This window comes from Cnephaeus nilssonii (assembly GCF_951640355.1).
Source record: "Cnephaeus nilssonii genome assembly, chromosome: X".
Classification (NCBI taxonomy): domain Eukaryota; kingdom Metazoa; phylum Chordata; class Mammalia; order Chiroptera; family Vespertilionidae; genus Cnephaeus; species Cnephaeus nilssonii.
Window position 1 is genome coordinate 15,722,084 of NC_137071.1, and position 19,581 is coordinate 15,741,664.

At 39.4% G+C, this 19,581-nt stretch overlaps 1 protein-coding gene across 1 annotated transcript; it reads right to left on the reverse strand.

Moving 5' to 3' along the window:
• Positions 1–2,441: 2,441 nt before the first annotated feature.
• LOC307095943 (casein kinase I-like) lies at positions 2,442–3,503 on the reverse strand (the record flags this gene model as incomplete). The annotated part of the gene is made up of 1 exon (XM_079765572.1): positions 2,442–3,503. One exon carries the CDS (start codon positions 3,501–3,503, stop codon positions 2,442–2,444), a length of 1,062 nt encoding a protein of 353 aa, XP_079621698.1.
• Between the last annotated feature and the right edge of the window lie 16,078 nt (positions 3,504–19,581).

The window sequence follows — 19,581 nt, forward strand, 5'->3', positions numbered from 1 at the left end:
TCCTCGGGTGAAGGTTAACAACAACAACAAAAATTTAACCTGCTATATTTGGTCAAACATGTTATTAACTCTTCCCTCATGACTTGGCAGGGCCAGACCAAATGATTTCATGGCCCCATATGGCCCGAGGGCCAGACTGACAGTCCCCACCCCTGCTCTAAGGCCAACCAAAAGGAGAAAGGAGGCTATCAGCAGAAATTTGACTAAAATCAGGTTCCTATCAATATTTGTATCTTTTGGGTCAGTTGTATTTCCTTCTCAATGCCTGACACGTGTTGGATTTTATTTTATTATTTTTTATTTTTTTTCTTGCAAAAACAGTTTTTAGTTTTTAACGAAGTTGTAAACAAAAAAGCTCCCATTTCAAAATAAAAACAAAATCCCAGATGATATAGATGTTTACAGTGACTACATTTATCTAAGCAAAATACATCCATATTCAGTTTTAAGATGTTAACTAAATTTCTGTGACAAATATGCTTTTTTAAATACCAAGAACATTATAGACTTAATTCATAGTCCTACAAATAACCTAATAGTAACTAAGTTGTTCTTAAGTGTTCACTTTAGAAGCTGTTATTTCTAGCACAGGTAAGCAGGCAGTCTTTCATATGCTCAAACACTGGAATCTTTGGTTGCTACCAAATCAGCTGGCTTGCAAACAAGAAGCCAACCATTTTAAGAATGTTTTAAGCCCTGACCAGTTTGGCTCAGTGGATAGAGCGTTGACCTGCAGACTGAAGGGTCCAGGGATCGATTCCAGACACGGGCATGTACCTAGGTTGTAGGCTTGATCCCTGGCCCTGGTCAGGGCATGTGCGGGGAGGCAACCAATTGACGTGTCTCTCTCATATCGATATTTCTCTCTCTGTCTCCCCCTCTCCCTTCCACTCTGTCTAAAAATCAATGGAAACATATCCTCGGGTGAGGATTAACAACAACAAAAACTTAACCTGCTATATTTGGTCAAACATGTTATTAACGCTTCCCGGATGACTTGGCAGGGCCAGACCAAATGATTTCATGGCCCCATATGGCCCGAGGGCCAGACTGACAGTCACCCCTGCTCTAGGGCCAAACAAAAGGAGAAAGGAGGCTAACAGCAGAAATTTGACTAAAATCAGGCTCCTATCAATGTTTGTATCTTCTGGGTCAGTCGTCTTTCCTTCTCAATGCCTGACACGTGTTGGATTTTATTTTTTCTTACAGAAACAGTTTTTAGTTTTTAACGAACTTGTAAACAAAAAAGCTCCCATTTCAAAATAAAAACAAAATCCCAGATCATATAGAAGTTTACAGTGACTACACTTATCTAACCAACATCCTATATAATGAAGAGTTAATATGGTCATTAGACCGAACAGCAGAATGACCGTCCAGATGACATTCCGGACGAAGCCAAGGCAGCTGGGGCTGCGAGGGCCGAGCCCCTTGCACGTTTTTCGTGCATCGGGCCTCTACTACATATATATTGTTTTAAGATGTTAACTAAATATGTTTTTTTAAAAAAATACCAAGAACATTAAAGACTCAATGCAGAGTCCTACAAATAATCTAATAGTCACTAAGTTTTTCTTAAGTGTTCACTTTAGAAGCTGTTATTTCTAGCACAGGTAAGCAGGCAGTCTTCCATATGCTCAAACACTGGAATCTTTGGTTGCTACCATATCAGCTGGCTTGCAAACAAAAGCCAACCATTTTAAGAATGTTTTAAGCCCCGACCGGTTTGGCTCAGAGGATAGAGCATTGGCCTGTGGACTCAAGGGTCCCAGGTTTGATTCCGGTCGGGGGCATGTACCTTGGTGTACAAGGTGCCTAACCTTGACTAATTTTAAAACTACTTCAAGTATGCAGGCACATACCCAGTAAGGAGTGTGCAGGAGGCAGCAGATCGATGTTTCGAACTCTCTATCCGTCTCCCTTCCTATGAAAAATCAATAAAATATATTAAAAGGAAAAAAAGAATGTTTTAAGTAAACAACTTACAAACCCCACCCAGGGGTGGATAAACCCTAAAAATGCACAATTGTGAGCATTTACAACCATCAAAACTGTGGCTGAAGACTGTTTACGGCGTTCTGAAATGAAATCTCAAAGCAGTACAGTTCAAAGATAAAGATTTTAACAAAAAATTGGCATATGCACAATTTCTCCACCAATCTGTGGTGTCAACCATTTAGTTAACTTTTCCACTTGAAAAAAAATGCAACAGAAAACTGGACACCATGTTTCACCATCTCAATTAATATTCACAATGACAGCGGCTACAACTCGGGACGCAGCATCACCAATGCTGCCCAGAGCCAGTTTATACTGAAATTAAGTTCTTTACATCAAGTAAATGGTTGTCCACAACCACTGGCTAGTGTCCATATGAACTAAACTTTCTAGATTTGGGGAGAAACAAATGCTGCTCCGATCATCCGTTCCTTGTTTCATGCTTAGCAACCTGTGGGGGGTTGGGACTGCTGACCCTTCCCACTTGAAGAGGCTGCCTGCTGTGCTGCTTTCGGCTTTAACACCGCCCAGTCAAATCTGTAGTCATACTGGTGGTCCAGGGTTCTGAAAAGAATGCGGAACAGCTGCCTCAGATACGCGTAATCTGGGGTCTCCTCAAAGCGCAGCCCACGGCAATAGTTCAAGTACATGGCAAATTCTGCAGGAAACCCCTTACATAAAACTTCTACAGGAGTGGTCATCTTCCTTTCACAAATCTTCTCATTTTTTTGTTTCTTTGTTGCAGACTTTAACCCTTGCCATGGCAGGCTGGCTCTATTAAAATACATCAAAACATAGCCTAAGGATTCCAGGTCGTCCCGGCGACTCTGCTCAATACCAAGATGTGCGTTGATGCTAGCATAGCGGGCCGTGCCGGTGAGATCTTTATCTTCTCTGTATGGTATGTGTTGCCTTGTCTTGTTGTCTCTGTACTTTTTGGCCAAACCGAAATCAATAAGGAATAACTGGTTTAACTCGGAGAAAGGTGTGCCATGAGAAGTACTAACAGTCATGTTTCTTTTCCTCTTCCCCGCTGGAGATTCTAAGCACGTACTACAGTGACACCCGACGCCCATTACGAAATTATCGGGTTTAATGTCTCTGTGTATAAAGTTCTTTGAATGCACATACTCAATTCTACTGATCATCTGGTCAGCTAACATCAGTACAGTTTTCATGGTGAACTTTCTTGAACAGAAATTAAAGAGATCTTCCAGGCTGGGCCCCAGGAGATCCATGACCAGCACATTATACTCTTTTTCCTGCCCGTACCACCAGGTGCGGGGGATGCCCACCCCGCCCCGAAGGATCTTATAGAGTGCGCTCTCGTACAGCAGCTGCGGGTGCCGGGCCCTCTGAGACTCTAGCTTCACCGCCACCTCCTCGCCAGTGATGATGTGGATCGCCCGATAAATGTCCCCGAAGGACCCGGCCCCGATCTTCCTTACCAGTTTGTATTTCCCTCCCACAATGAACTCGGTCGTGGACTCGCTGCTGCTCGCCATCTTGGGAGTCGAAGGCGGAGGCTGGGGCCTAGCCCGGACACCTCGGAGAGGACGACGGAGGGAGGAGGGACGGACGCGGGCCTCTGGGCTGGTCCCCTGAGCTGAGCTGTGGAGGAGGAGGGCGGCAGGGAATCGAGCACAACGGTTTATGGCGTCACAGGGCCCACCCCCCCTGACCCCCCCGAATTCGCCGAGGGGAACCGATCGATCGCTGCCTCGCAGTCAGGTTTCTTCCTGCTACGCAGCAGTTTATGCGGGGTGCTCACGGCTCTCAGGCTGGACCACTGGTGTCTCGGTGTCCGCCACTGCCTCGCTGTGGAGGCGACCACGTCGTGGGCTGGAAGAGGGGTGCGGCGAGTTAGGGCAGTGAGATCGCTGCCACCACTGCCGCCGGGGCTCCGGCCTGGAGGGACCCCTGTCACTCCGCCGACGCCACCACCTTCTTACTCCTTACTCCGGCTCCAGCCAACGCCAACTGACCCCTGCCCTCGTCCCCGAAAAGCCGTTAGTCCACGGCGCAAAGCATTCTGGGAAGGTGGATTTTCTAAGTGCGCTCACCCTTCTCAGCTTTGAATGGGACCCTCATCACAGACCTTCAGTTTTCTCCTTCCCGCAAATTATGCACAAAGCCCTTGGTACATCTTGCCTTTCAAACATGACACATATTTTTACTTTCTAGCCCTTCTGGGACGTTGCTTTTCAGATCTACTGGTCCATGAAGCCAGCTCAGTTTACTTCATATTTGCCCATGTTCTGACATGACGCTTAAACACTCACAACGCTTAAGCTCCCTAGTCTTTCATTTTTGTGATAATATACTGTCCTAATTTCATCCTATTGTTCAGAATTCTTTATATATTTTCTCTCTTTTAATTGGGCTTCTTTCTTTTGCCATCCCCTAAATGTATATACCAACTCCTTTGAAAAGCAAAATTGTCATAATTCCATTAATTATTTTTTTTCCACTGACTACCTAAACCTGGCTTCAAAGTTCAGATTTCTACCTGAATTATGGGTCACTAATTCTAATTGCCAATGGTTCACAAATCCAAAACTGTCAACCTAACATCACCTGTATTTCTCAATTCAATATTTTAATGTCATCATTCTTCTCATTGCCCCTCAAGTTAGTAACCAAAATACTGGTGTGTGTTTTTCTTAAAATGTCCCTCAGATATTTCTTTTCCTTCCCATTTCCTCTTAATGGAGTAGTGTGTGTGGACTATAGTTGTTTATTCAAGGATCCATGGAGTTATGAGGAAGTGATAGAGAATCTGTGAATCTACAGAGTGCACATCATTTTTCATATACCTATGTGAATTTATGAAGAAAGACCATTAGTTATTTGTTTCTTAAAGGACTAAGGATCAATGTGCCAGATTCTCATCATCTTGTACTGGGGTTAATATGGTAATTTTTGGGCTTAATAGGCTTACACTTTAAGATTGGCTGATCCAGGAGATGAATCGTTTTCACAATATTCTCATCCAACCAATGTTAATTCATTCATTAATAAATATTTACTGAGTATTTATGTGGCAAATATCATTCCAGGTTCTGGGGTCACATTGGTGGACAACGTAGAAAAAGTTCTTTCTCCAATAGAGCTTACATTTTAATAGACAAAGAAAAATCAAATAATCTATCAATAAACAAAAAATCAAGGAAATATAGTTAGCCCTATTTACTGTTGATATAATTAAGTGAGGGGATTTCATAGTGACTGGGTATCTGTTTAAGAAGAGATGGTCATAGAAAGCCCCCCTAATAACATGACAGTTCTAAATAACAAGAGGAAACCGGCCATGTACAACCAGGGAAAAGCATTCCAAACAGAGGTACACATTAATGTAAAAACCTAAAGGTTATAATAAGCTTGACATCTTGTAGGAGCAGACGAAAACAAAAGGCCAGGTTTGCTAACCCCCAGTGAACAAGAGGGGAAAGTGTGGGTGTGGTCAAAGGGATGGGTAGGGGCAGATAATTTTGGAATTTGGAAACTAGAACAGGGAGTTTGGATTAGGTCCAAGCACAATGGAAACTTAAGCAGAAGAGAAGGAATCTAGTTTACATTGTATAAAGAACAAATGCTTCTTTTAAAATATATATATATATATATATATATATATATATATATATATATATTGTTTTATTGATTTCAGAGAGAAAGGGAGAGGGAGAGAGATAGAAACATCAATGATGAGAGAGAATCATTGATTGGCTGCCTCCTGCATGCCCTACTCTGGGGATTGAGCCCACAACCCAGCCATGTGCCCTTGACCAGAATCGAACCCAGGACCCTTCAGTCTGAAGGCATACTCTATCCACTGAGCCAAACCGGCTAGGGCCATGTGCCTGTTTTTCTAATCAGATGAAAGTTTCTGCCATTACATTTTAGCTCAGTTTTCACAACATCCCTGTGAAGCAGAAACAATTGGGATTCCATACTACAGATTAGGAAAGCAAGGCTGCTTCATCCAGCTGTTAAGAACAGAACTAAAGCCCTAACCGGTTTGGCTCAGTGGATAGAGCATCGGCCTGCGGACTCAAGGGTCAAGGGCATGTACCTTGGTTGCGGGCACATCCCCAGTAGGGGGTGTGCAGGAGGCAGCTGATCGATGTTTCTCCCTCATCGATGTTTCTAACTCTCTATCCCTCTCCCTTCCTCTCTGTAAAGAATCAATAATATATATATATTTTTAAAAGAACAGAACTAAAATATGAATCTACTCTTCCCAACCCCAAAGCCATGCCGTATTCCTCATTCCATATGCCATCCAGGCCTGTGCTAAGAATTCTTACCCACGGTGTAGGGAGAGGCTTACATTTGCTTAAGAAGTTCCTTAATACCTTAAGTGGCTTTAGAGGCCATCATTATGAGTTATCTTAAGGTTCAGTATGGCTGGATTTAGTGCTTTATGCTGGAGTCAAGAAAAAAGTTAGAAAGTTGTATGCATGTAACCTCCAGAAAGCATGCCTCATCACCTTCTCAATGATCATCAATGAAAAAGTTGCTTTAACTACTTTTCAGGATGCGCTTATGATGGGCATATGACAAATGAATAACAAACAGGCACCTTCTTGAATGAATACATAAATCTAAATTGAACACTAAAAAATTCAATTATGTCAATCGATAGAATATTTCTTTAAAAATTATTATACCCTGTACTAAATAAAAAGTTCAGTTTTTAAGCAACTTCTTCATAAAGATTAACTGTCACGATACTATTTTTGCCTTAAAATATACCAGTACATTCACATATACAAATGTAAAATGGCAATGATTCTCAGACAATATTAATAAAGACCATTTGTTTTTTTTTAATAAAAGCAATTGGTGCACATCAGAAGTCATGATGATAAATTTATGCAAACTGCCTTTGGCTAATAAACAAGGAGAATGAAAATTAAAATATACTGTGTCAACTGGATCAATGAAAGGTAATTTGTATAGATTTAAATTTTACCTGTCTACCTCAGGCAATCAGATATTTCTTTAATAACTGTGTTGGAACATACTTTTGAGCGATTAAAACTCAATTGCTATCAAATAGTTTAGATTTTAAAATGGCATTTAAAATTATATGCTTGAACATTTAGAAGAAATTAAAATCCTGTTTATATCTGATTGCTTATTATATAAGTCACTGAACATCTTCTGAGTTCAATTTCAATAATTTTCATGTGATATTGTCTAACATACTTAAAATTTCTAGGTTTTAAGGATGAGGTTAAAGATAAAACACACCTTTTTATAAAACCATATAAACAGGATTATTTCCTATCAAATAAAGTGACAGGCCTATGTATTTAGTCTTAACATGAAAAATCCTGAGCACAAATTAAAGTATCATTTTTTAAAATTTATTTTTATTGTTGAGAGTATTACAGATATCCTCCATTTTTCCCCCATTGCTCCCCTCCACACTGCTCCTGCCCCACCCAAGGCCTTCACCTCACTATTGTCTGTGTCCATGGGAAATGCGTATATGTATTTAAGTTCTTTGGTTAATCTTTTCATGACTCCCCTCCTTTGCTCTGAGATCTGTCAGTCTGTTCCATGTTTCCATGTCTCTAAAGAGGACATATAAAAGCCAAGAGACATATGAAAAAATGCTCAAGATCACTAATTATCAGAGGATGGAAACTAAAATGACAATGAGGTACTACTTCACACCTGCCAAAATGGCTACCCTGAATAAATCAATAAGCAACAACTGCTGATGAGGATGTAGAGAAAAGGGAACCCTAGTGCACTGCTGGTGGGAATGCAGACTGGTACAATCACTATGGAACACAGTATGGAGTTTCCTCAAAAAATTAAAAATGGAGTCGCCATTTGACCCAGTGACCCCACTTCTAGGAATATATCCTAAGAAGCCTGAATCACCAATCACAAAGAATATATGCATCCCTATGTTCATAGCAGTGCAGTTTACAATAGCTAAAATCTGGAAACAGCCCAAGTGTCTATCAGTAGATGAGTGGATAAATTAAGCTGTGGGACATTTACACTATGGAACACTATGCAGCTATAAAAAAGAGGGATCTCTTGCCCTTTGGATGGACCTGGAAAATATTATGCTAAGTGAAATAAGCCAATATGCGAAAGACAAATATCACATGATCTCACTTATTTGTGAAATCTAATGAACAAAATGAATGGACCAACAAAATAAGACCTGAAGCATGGAGACATGGAACAAACTGACGTACCTCGATGTGGGGTTGGAGGAATGAGAAGAGATAAACCAAAGAACTTATATACTTATATGCATAGCCCATGGACATAAGCAATAGGGTAGTGAAGACCTGGGGTGAGTGGGTAGGAGCTGGGAGGAGGGGGAAAAGGGAGGGGTAAATAGGAGACATCTGTAATACTATCAACAATAACAATATATTTAATAAATAAATAAATCCTATATAATAAAAGCCCAGCGACTGAAGTGGTGAAACGACCAGAATGATCAGAGACCAGAACGACTGGGACCCCTCGCTATGGCCAGCCCCGCCTCCCAGCAGGGACCCCACCCCGATTGGGTACGTGGCTGCCAGCAAACTGCTCATGGCCCCTCACCCCAACCAGCACTACCCACCAGCAAGGACCCCCATCCCAATCCAGGGCCCCCATCACGACAGGTCAGCTGGCCCCCACCCATGCACCAGGCCTCTATCCTCTATAATAAAAGGGTAATATGCAAATTGACCCTAATGGTGGAACGACCAGAATGATTGCTCAACCAGTCACTATGAGGCGCACAGACCACCTCTTGGTCCCTTTCCCTGGCCAGCAGGCTCTGATCGCCCGATGGCAAACAGGGAACCAAGAGTGGGTGGTGGAAGGGGGTGGGGCTGGCTGCGGGCAGCTGGGGAAGATGGCCCTTATCACAGGCAAGGCCTAGGGACCATACCTGCACATGAATTTCATGCACCAGGCCTCTAGTAAGTAAGTAAGTAAGTAAGTAAGTAAATAAATAAATAAATAAATAAATAAATAAATAAATAAATGTGATAGGATACATTTGGAAAACAAATAAATATTTCAAAACTTTAATATAATAAATAAAATAAAAATTAGTGGTTGGTTTAAATGTAGATAGATACCAATAGAAGATCAAGCTAAGTATTAGAAAAATTATTCAGAATTCAGCCCACTAAACAGACAAAATATATTGAAAATATAGAAGAGAAGAGAAATAGAGTTACAGTGAGAAGGTCTAACTTACATTTAGTTGCTATCCCAGAATGAGAGAAGTAAAATAATGGAGCAGTGACAACTTGTAGGACATACTGACAAATATTCAAAATTTTATTAATGACACTAGTCCTCAGCAAGAAGTCCACATCTCAACACACACACACACACACACACACACACACACACACACACACACACACAGAGAAGCATAACAGCCTTACAGAGAAAATACTAACAAGTGCCCATTAAAAGTAGAATGCTTTTAAACAAATTGTGGCATATGTATTCAGTGGATACTACAAAGGAATAAAAATGAACAGATTTCTGCTTCACACCACAACCATTATGTATCTTGTAAATATAATGCTCAACAAGAGAAATGAGATATAAAATCATACAACGTGATTAAATGTATGTCTTTTTATATAAAGTTCAAAAAACCCCAAACCATTTTTATATATGCGATGAAATTACAAAGAAAAGTGAGGTGTTTAAGCTAGCAATGGGCTTCAAACCCTTCTCTCAGTGCATCACTCTGACCTCTTCCATAGTCACATCTCTGACCTGCTCTTCTGCCAGCCTATTCTAATTTTAAGGACACTTCTGATTACATTGGGCCCATCTGGATAACCCAGAATAATGGCTTTATATTAAGGTCATCTGATTAGAAAACTTCATTGCATCTGCAATTTTAATTCCACTCTGTCATGTAACATAACATATTCACAAGTTCCAGAGTTCAGGATGCTGGTATCTCTGGGAGGGCTGTTATTCTATCTACCAGTTATATTCTTTATTTAAGTTTCGAAACACATTTTTATGTCGCTAAGTTTCTTTTCAGTTCACCTAAAGCCACATCTTAAAGTTAAATTCGTATTCAAAATTGATGTAAAATGCAATGCCAGATTTCACTGTTGTTTCTCCAGTGGTTTTACATATTTACTATACCAGTATGGAAATTAAGTAACTATTTTGTAAAAACAAACAAACAGTGAAACTCTAGCATAAGTATGCTATATATTGATATTATCATTATTTCTTAAGTATCATCAAATACTGAAAGCAATGGGATGGATATCTATAATAATAAAAGTGTAATATGCTAATTAGCCCGGACATCCTTCCAGATGACCTTCCAGGCGAAGCATGGGCTGAGTGGGAAACCCGGGTCCCAGGTGCCTGCCAACAGCCGGAGGGAAGCCCAGGTCTCAGGTGCCAGAGGGAAGCTGGTGCCAGCAGCCAGGGGAAGGCCTACACATGCATGAATTTTGTGCATTGGGCCTCTAGTATACATATAAGAACTTAAGCTAACTTTTTGAGAACAATTGTATAGAGGCTGATAGACTAACATGGAAAAATTAAAACAAGTTTTCATTTGTAAATGTAGAAAATAAACCAATACTAAACTGAGTCTCAGCTTTTTATTTATTATTTATTTATTTATTTATTTATTTATTTATTTATTTATTTATTTATTATTTTTAGTTAAACTTGCAATAACACAACCAAAACATTTACTTGATTGAATTTTTTTGCATCATCACTTTATGGAAGATATTTCTAGATTTTTAAGAGTTGGAAGTTACCATCTAATATAACCATTTCGTGTTGTTTATAGGACAACCGAGACACAGAGAAGTTGATTTCTATAGTCAAAGAAAAGTTGCTAACAGAACTGGAATTGAAATTCAGTCAAGAATTCTTAAAGTCATAGAAAAATGTGCTTGGCCTTCGGTTAATAGTGCTTCAGAAAAGGAGGTACTCTTTGCAGAAATAACCAACATATGTGTTCCTTAGGTAAAATTCTTTGGAAAAAAATCAAAGTAGCTCACCTGTTTCAATATTGCTTTCCTTTAACATAAAAAAATTACTTTATTTTAACAAAAAAACAAACTACTTACCAGTCAGCATCCCAAACTGTGGAAGGAAGCTTGCTATAGGAATTCTCAAAAGATTTAAAAGTTACATTGTGTCTATAGTATTTGCTGACATATTCATTCATGCAATAAACATGAATTGGGTGCCTACTAGATAAAAGTCACTAAAATCTAAGATTTAAAAAATAATCATTGGGCTAGGATTCAAGAACCCATCTCATGTGACAGTTCCAATAAAATATATTTTATCTAAAGCCTTTTTTCACATAGAATATGATTTTTCAAAATAATCTGAATCACAACCCTGATTACTAGACTTACTTTTCTCTAATATTACCTTTAATATTTACATTAAAATATTAATTAGCATAATCATAAATTTGAAATGCCTAATATTCCCAATTTTTTATTAGCATATTATAAATCCCCCCTTTTATACACTTGCCCCTCATTTAAAATTTTATACACTTGCCCCTTATTTAAAATTTTATCACCTCCAAATAAAAACCTCAGTTTGCAGTTGACTTAGAATTCCCATTTGGTAATTTTTTTCTTTTTGATTATGAACTTGTTAGTCTGGATTTCACATAAAAGAAAAGAATTTCAAAAATCAGAACTTATTTAAATATACATTTTTTTGGTGAAATGATATTTTTCTAGACTTTGTATTTGAGTGTTGTTCATTCTTTCCTAAGTTATGAACAGAAGACAATAAATAACGGTATATATTTCCATGGGTGATAGCAACAAGTGTCCCAGGTTCTATTATTTGCAATTGTGTGGGGGAGGGGGGTGAGTGTATTAGTCTGCTTGGGCTGCCATAACAAAATACTGGGTAGCTTAAACAACAGAATTGAATTTACTCACTGTTCTTGAGGCTAGAAGCCAGCATGATTGGTTTCTGGTGAAAGCTCTCTTCCTGGCTTGCAGATGCCCACCTTTTCACTCTTTCCACATGACTTTTCCTTGGTATCTGCATGGGGGGTGGGGGAGAGAGAGAGAGAGAGAGAGAGAGAGAGAGAGAGAGAGAGAGAGAGAGAGAGAGAGAATATGAGAGAGAATATGAGAGAGAATGAGAGAGAATGCATGAGGTTTCTGGTGACTCTTCTTATAAAACACTAATCCTATCAGATCAGGGCCTCACCATTAGGACCTCATTTAAGTTCAATTACTTCCTTAGAGACCCATCTCCAAATAGAGTCATACTTGGGGTTAGAGTTTTAGGATATGAATTTGGGAAAGCACAACATTCAGTCTATAACAGTCAGCTTAAATGATCATATGTAATGGTAATTCATCTCCTAGCATAATCTGAGAGTATATTTTAGGAGTTCTTTTTTAAAAAAATATATTTTATATTTTATTGTATATATATATATTATTGATTTTTTTACAGAGAGGAAGAGAGAGGGATAGAGAGTTAGAAATATCGATGAGAGAGAAACATCGATCAGCTGCCTCTTGCACACCCCCTACTGGGGATGTGCCCGCAACCAAGGTACATGCCCTTGACCAGAATCGAACCTGGGACCCTTGAGTCCGCAGGCCAACGCTCTATCCACTGAGCCAAACTAGTTTTGGCAGGAGTTCTTTTCTAGCCAGGAAATGCAGGGGTATAGTAAACCTTTAGAAATTATGCCACTCCCAGACTTCTCTTAAAATGGCCCTGGAACACTTATTCATTATGTCATTTGTAGGTAGAGTTTGCTAGTGAAGGATAGCACAATAGAAGCTCTCATCCAGAAATATAGGCTTCTGACAATATGTCTCTCTGGTGGCCATTACTTTCTGGCATGTGACCTATGACAAACACAAGACACCAAAAAGAAGGTGACATGCATCTCTTATGTGGAACATTTCCAAGTCTGCCAAATTTGCTCAAGCTGTATTGGCCTGAGTCACCAGATTCCATAGCCATTTGTGGTTAATACTAGCAAGTTTTTAAGATAGCTGTATGCATAGAAATTCTCACTCCAAACAGGGTAACTACTACTTCCTGGGACCATCAAGTGAAAAACATAGGCACAGGACAGAGGTCTGAGACTCTGGTATTGCCTAGGTCAGTGGTCGGCAAACTCAGTCAACAGAGCCAAATATCAACAGTACAACAATTGAAATTTCTTTTGAGAGCCAAGTTTTTTAAACTTAAACTTCTTCTAACTTCACTTCTTCAAAATGGACTTGCCCAGGCCGTGGTATTTTGTGGAAGAGCCACACTCAAGGGGCCAAAGAGCTGCATGTGGCTTGCGAGCCGTAGTTTGCCAACCACGGGTAGGTCAAAGAGGCTCAGTTATGGCCATCAACCATGAAGGTAAGGATTGAGGTTGATCACTGGTGAATTTACAATTGCAGTGGGTATAAAAAGAGACCTTCCAGTGTGCTTTCTATTGCTTGGACCAAACCCTTTCTTTTGTGAGGGTGTGTAATGAGGAGAGAAGAAAACTTTTCCAAACTGTTTATTTTTCCGGAATCCTTACCAGAGTTGTGCTGTTTTGTGTGCCTATCATGAAAGCCTGGAGACAACCTATACTTCCTCCACTGGGAACCTAAAGCATAATGTGCTCTTATATAAGCGTATCTGGAAGAAAAAGAGGATTGAGACCCAAGGTCATTGGTTGATATTTCCACGAGCAGTTGTCCTGCCATGATGAGAATGAAGAGAATTGGGTGGTCTAGATTCTGAGACTGCTAAAGTCAGTCAACTGCAGTTAGATTCTTTGCCATGTGGAGGCGCTGTTAAGCAGTGGAAGCACTCTAGATTCTACTTTTCAGGGATGCTGGAGAGTGAACTTGAGAAGCTCTGTGATGGAAGCCCAAGAAGCACAACAGGAAACTGAGCAAGCTACATCCTCTGATAAACACAAATCAGCAACACCTGGAAGACAGGTCCCAGTGGAAGGCCCTTGGAATTCTTGTATATTGTCCCACAAACAGTCAATCACTTAATACTCAATGCACACTAAATGCTAAGTATCGTTCCGGGCACTAGAGGTGTGTGAACAAAATTCCTGCCCTTGTAAAGACTTCATTTATCAGAATAAAATTTTGCACCAACTTGGCTTTAAGAAAAAAATATCATGCCAAGCCAGCATGGCTCAGTGGTTGAGCATTGACTTATGAACCAGGAGGTCATGGTTTGATTCCCTGTTAGGATACATGCCAGGGTTGCAGGCTTGATCCCCAGTGTAGGGCATGCAGGAGGCAGCCAATCAATGATTCTCTCTCATCGTAGATTGCTGTAACCTGCACGGCTAGGGTTCAGGATCTGAAGGAGGGGCTGACACACAAACAAAAATGCTATACAAGAAATATGAATTTAGAAGGCATTGGGGGCCAGGGGTGTCTCTTTCATGAAGAGCACAACAAAACTGGGTCCCGTCTACTTTTATTCACTTGAATACACATTTGCCGTTTAGCAATGCATACAGGCATATCAATCAAAGGTAAAGCTTGGTAAACAGTGAAAGGATTATCAGGCTAGGGAATTGCCTTGGGCCACCAGTATCTCAACACAGCCCTGCTAACGCCCCAGGTCCATAGGCCTTCTGCATTCCTTGTGCACTCTTATGACAATATTGGGAAAGTGGTGGCTTCCCAAAATTGATGTTTCTATCTCTCCCTCTTCCTTCCTCTCTGAAATTAATAAAAATATGTTTTAAAAAATGCAAACTCATATTGGAAGTAAGCAGTGAATTCCAGGGCTGAGGTTCAAAAATCAGGGTGTAGAAGTGGGTAGACCTGTGCCATAGATGTGCAGTATAGAAAAAAAGAGCACCAAGAACATTGAGTTTGGCTTGGGAAACATCTAGACTTTCAGAAGTATCAAGTACTAAGATCAAAAGTGGAGTATGTACACAACAGAGACACACAAGATGGGCTTAGTGGGGTCAGGAGGCAGAGTCAGGATATAGCTTGAGGATAAGTATAGGAAGATAGTGTTTTAGTTAATAGCTATGACCTTACCATCAGTGGGAGTGGAGGGAAGCAAAATGCTATTAAGAACACCTAGTTCATTTATCTATATAAAGGCTAATATGCAAAGTGTCCCCACTGGAGTTCGACCAGGAGACTGAGAGTTCTATCACTTGCTATACATGTGCTGACCACCAGGGGGCAGCCTGGAATGAAGGAAGGCCCTGGCAGGCAGCTGGCAGTCTGGGAAGGGAGGCCCCGGCTGGCAGCCAGAAGGCCCCTATTGGCCTTGATTGCCGGCCAGTACCAGGGACCCTACCCATGCACGAATTTTGTGCTCCAGGCCTCTAGTATAAGTATAATATTTGTGAATAAATTTTATGTTAACACTAAGCAGATATAGAAAAAATATATTAATTAGGAGCCCATTATATGAAATGGTACCAGGAAGAGTTCTAGCCTTAACTGCTCACTTTTATTTGGTCTTCTATTTTTAATTAGATGGCTATATAGCTAGGAAGGTCCCATACTTTCCTTGTGATAGGATGTAGCACAGATTTCCTTTAGTTTTCAGTCTTTCTTACTCAACTACGAGTTCTCAAAGAAAAATGACTTTGATGTCATTATCCTTATATTCATGCCTTGCACCAATCATACTGCCTGATTTTAGATCAGGCAAGGCCACCCAATATAGTTGTGGAGGTTGTGTACTGCACAACGTCAAGGGCACCACTCTCATAAATACAATGTGAATGGCACCCCTGAAGTCCTACAGTGCACAATCTCACACGCATTTATGTTGGCCTGGACCTCATCAATTATTAAATTAATGAAAATATTTTTACTGCTTATGATTTGTTGTCAGACGTCAAATAAATATGCTGACTTATGACACTCATAAGAGTACATGGCAAGGACAATGGCACCTTATAATAAGTGAAATAGATTTATTTTAATCTTGGATTAAAAGAGATGGCTTTGAAATCTGTGTTGATTATTTAGTGAAGTGACAGAAAAAGAACACCTTACCAAAAAAAAAAAAAGCCTCTAGTTTGAGAATAAGTGGATTCTGGTTTCCTATTAAATGTATGATTTTAAAAATGAAAACTTTAATAGAGTTAAATTAACAAACTAGGAGATTCAGTTACTTGGGTGAACAGAAAGCCTGGGGAACAAAATTTATACTTTAATAGAATTTGATCTCCCTGAAATATCCCCAAAAAGCAATCTTATTACTACTTATATATCCTTGACAACTTAGCCACCATTTTTCCACACTATACAGGCTATGACTGTAATGCCAAATAATTTTTTCCTCTAATGAACTTCAAGTCCCCTTTAACAGATACAAAATGGCAATCAGGTCAAATGTCCTGATAAATGACTATGTGTAATCTTAGAAACATTAAAAGAGGTGAAGTGACTGAAAGCTTAGTCACTTCCATTTGTGCAGGAGGTTTTGCAGTTTTGGTGCCTTTCTTAACTTTTTTGGCTATTATTTCTTGCTCCTTGATAAGTTCCAAGTTCATGAAAATTGTTAGCATGGATGTGTACATGGGTATGGGTGTGTGTGTGTGTGTGTGTGTGTGTGTGTGTGTGTGTGTCTTTAAAAACAATATTCAAAAGTAGTTTATTAGTTTTTATCCAATAATGCTGTTTATGAGTGTTTACATCTTCCCAAAATGAACCCTCATGATATTTTTGGACACTGTAATTCTAAAATGTACTATAACCCCTTGCAAGTAAAATAATTTGGAGTTATGTCATTCACAAACACAATTCCTGTTAAAACAACTGATATGGGGAGCTCTTGGAATGTGATATCTTTAACTGGTCATTGAAGAGAAATAACAATATGGCTTACCAGTTACAGGGCTACAACACTGTTAAAGGAAGCATTTTCTTTAGTGAATCAATAATGAATGTACTGATAGCTGGTATGACTCTAGAATTCCAATTAAAGCACATGGTTTTCCAATACAAGTAAAGAAAAATTTTACTCTAAAGACACAAAAGTGAAATACTATGCAGCTATAAAGATAAGGATCTCTTACCCTGTGAGACAGTATAGAGAGACGTAGAGAGTATTACGCTAGTGAAATAAGCCAATCAAAGAAAGACAAATATCACATGATCTCACTTATATGTGGAATCTAATGAACAAAATAAACTGACAAATAAAAAAGAACTAGAGACAGGGAAGCATGCAACAGGCTAAGGACTCTCTGAGGGAAGGGGGATGGGGAAGAGATCAACCAAAGAACGTATATGCCTATATGAATAACCCATGGACACAGACAATAGTGAGGTGAAGGCCTGGGGATGGGAGTGGGTAGGAGGGGGGTCAATAGGGGAAAAGGGGAATATCTGTAATACTTTCAACAATAAAGATAAATTTTAAAAAGTAGCTGGCAGTATAAAAGTATATATATATATATTTTATACTGGATCTCAGAGCAAGGACCACTGGGGCACTGGTTAACGTTCAAACTTGTGCAGTCGAATCCAGAACAAAGTTTCAGGTAGATGAAACCTGAACCTTTTGCTATGAGAAGCAAGCATATTTGTCCTTTGCTCCAGGGGGAGACACTATCTCTGTCTCTCAAGGTCATTTGCTCTACAAACATCCTTGAAAAGATTGTCTGAAACAAAGAGCTGTCCTTTCTCATTTGCAAGATATGCAGACACACAACAGACCTATAGAGAATTATCTCCCAATACAAGGTGTCATCCAAACTCATTACTCAAGTGTCACTACAATGTCATAGAGTTTTCATAATTGAAATAGAATGACTTTGTGGTTTTTAGCATAACAATAGGTGATACTATTGATAAAGGTTGATACAGTTGTATAAAAAATGTCTCCTCATGAGATTTTAAAAATTAATATCCATTATTATAAAACCAATAGTAACATGAGCCTATGCTGGATTTGTTATATTTATAATGGGAAACACACACACTTACACACAAATATACCTACTTTATTGAAATTGCTACAGGTAAGGGAATTTCATTATTGCTATTCTGGAACTTTGGGGATTGTAAACCATTTTTTCCACTTGAAACAATTGTTTTTATTATGAAATTTTTTTAATAATGTGAAGTTTTTTAGTGCTTTCACTATCATATTATGGCAAAAGCAGGCTGTGCTTTTTCAGATAAGATTTATCTTTCTATAAAACTTAGAAATTGATTTTTACTGGAATCTTGGTTAAATTGACCAAAGTTGCAAAGGGATGAGTATGAATTGCATTTACCAGTAAAAGCAGCTGAAAATACCAGTGTGTGATAAACTTTCTTGTCCTTCTTGAGTTGATAGGCTAAATTAAACCCTAATTACTCATGTAAAGGAACTACTTTACACCGTCTGGATATATTAAATGAAATAGAATCTATAAATGAAGATATATTTTCACCAGCAGCAGAAAATATACTGGGTCATGCAGTTTGCTTCATAAACTTTATAGTCACCATGGTTACCATTATAATCCCTAAATCACAAAGGTCTCTGTTCTGCTCAGTTTAGCCAATGTTTGTGAAATCCCTTCTATGTCTTATTTTATCAAAATATTCTCATTTATTCAGGTCTGCTCCTGGGGATGTCCAGGAAGCTCCATGTCCTCTCAAAATTTAGGAGAAGACATTTACTTGTCATTTCGTCTCTCTGAAGACTAAAATAATACTCCAGAGAGCAAGCAGTTCAATAACTGACCTTTTATCCCTGTTGGAGAGACTAAAAGGGTTATATTTCTGAAATTCTCCTTCAGACACCTCTCCCCCATCCCCACTGTGTTGGTTAAGCTTTGTTTCTCAACATCAAAACTACCCTTCTGTCCTTTGCTTTCTAATGCTCCAGCCAAGACTGCAAAAATGCAGACCCCATTTTTGCAGTTCTAGCTGCTTCATGTTAAGCTTCCCCAATAAAGAGTGCTCTCAGGAGACCTCAGGGCTCAAGGTGGAAGGAGGAAAGACTGCTAGAGGAGAAAGACACTGTTCAGTAGGAACCTATCTTCAAGCTTCTACGTTTTAATACTACAACCTTGTTCTTTTATTCCCCAGCCATAAAGATGGTAGCTATTTTTCTGCAGTTACTACCTCTCTGATATCTCAGTGTGCCTTTTTGGTCCTTTCAGTTCTCTATAAACATTTGAAAATAATGATTCTTGCCCGGGTGGCTTGGCTCAGTGGTTGAGTGTCGATCTATGAACCAGGAGGTCACTGTTCCATTCCCCATCAGGGCACATGCCCGGGTTGTGGGATTGATCCCCTGTGTGTGTGTGTGTGTGTGTGTGTGTGTGTGTGTGTGTGTTTGGGGGGGGGGAGGCGGGGGTGTGCAGGAGGCAGCTGATCAATGATTCTCTCTCATTATTGCTGTTTCTCTCTCTCTCTCCCCCCTCTCTTCCTCTCTGAAATCAATAAAATATGTTTAAAAAATAATGATTCTTTATATTTCATTCTTTATTTTCAAATAATTGGTGTACTTCTGTGTTCTGAGTGGACTCTGACTGATACAACCTCCATCATTTGCATAAAACAACCCAGAGTTAACTCTGGGCAGGAAAACAAACATCTTTAGGGAAGTGAA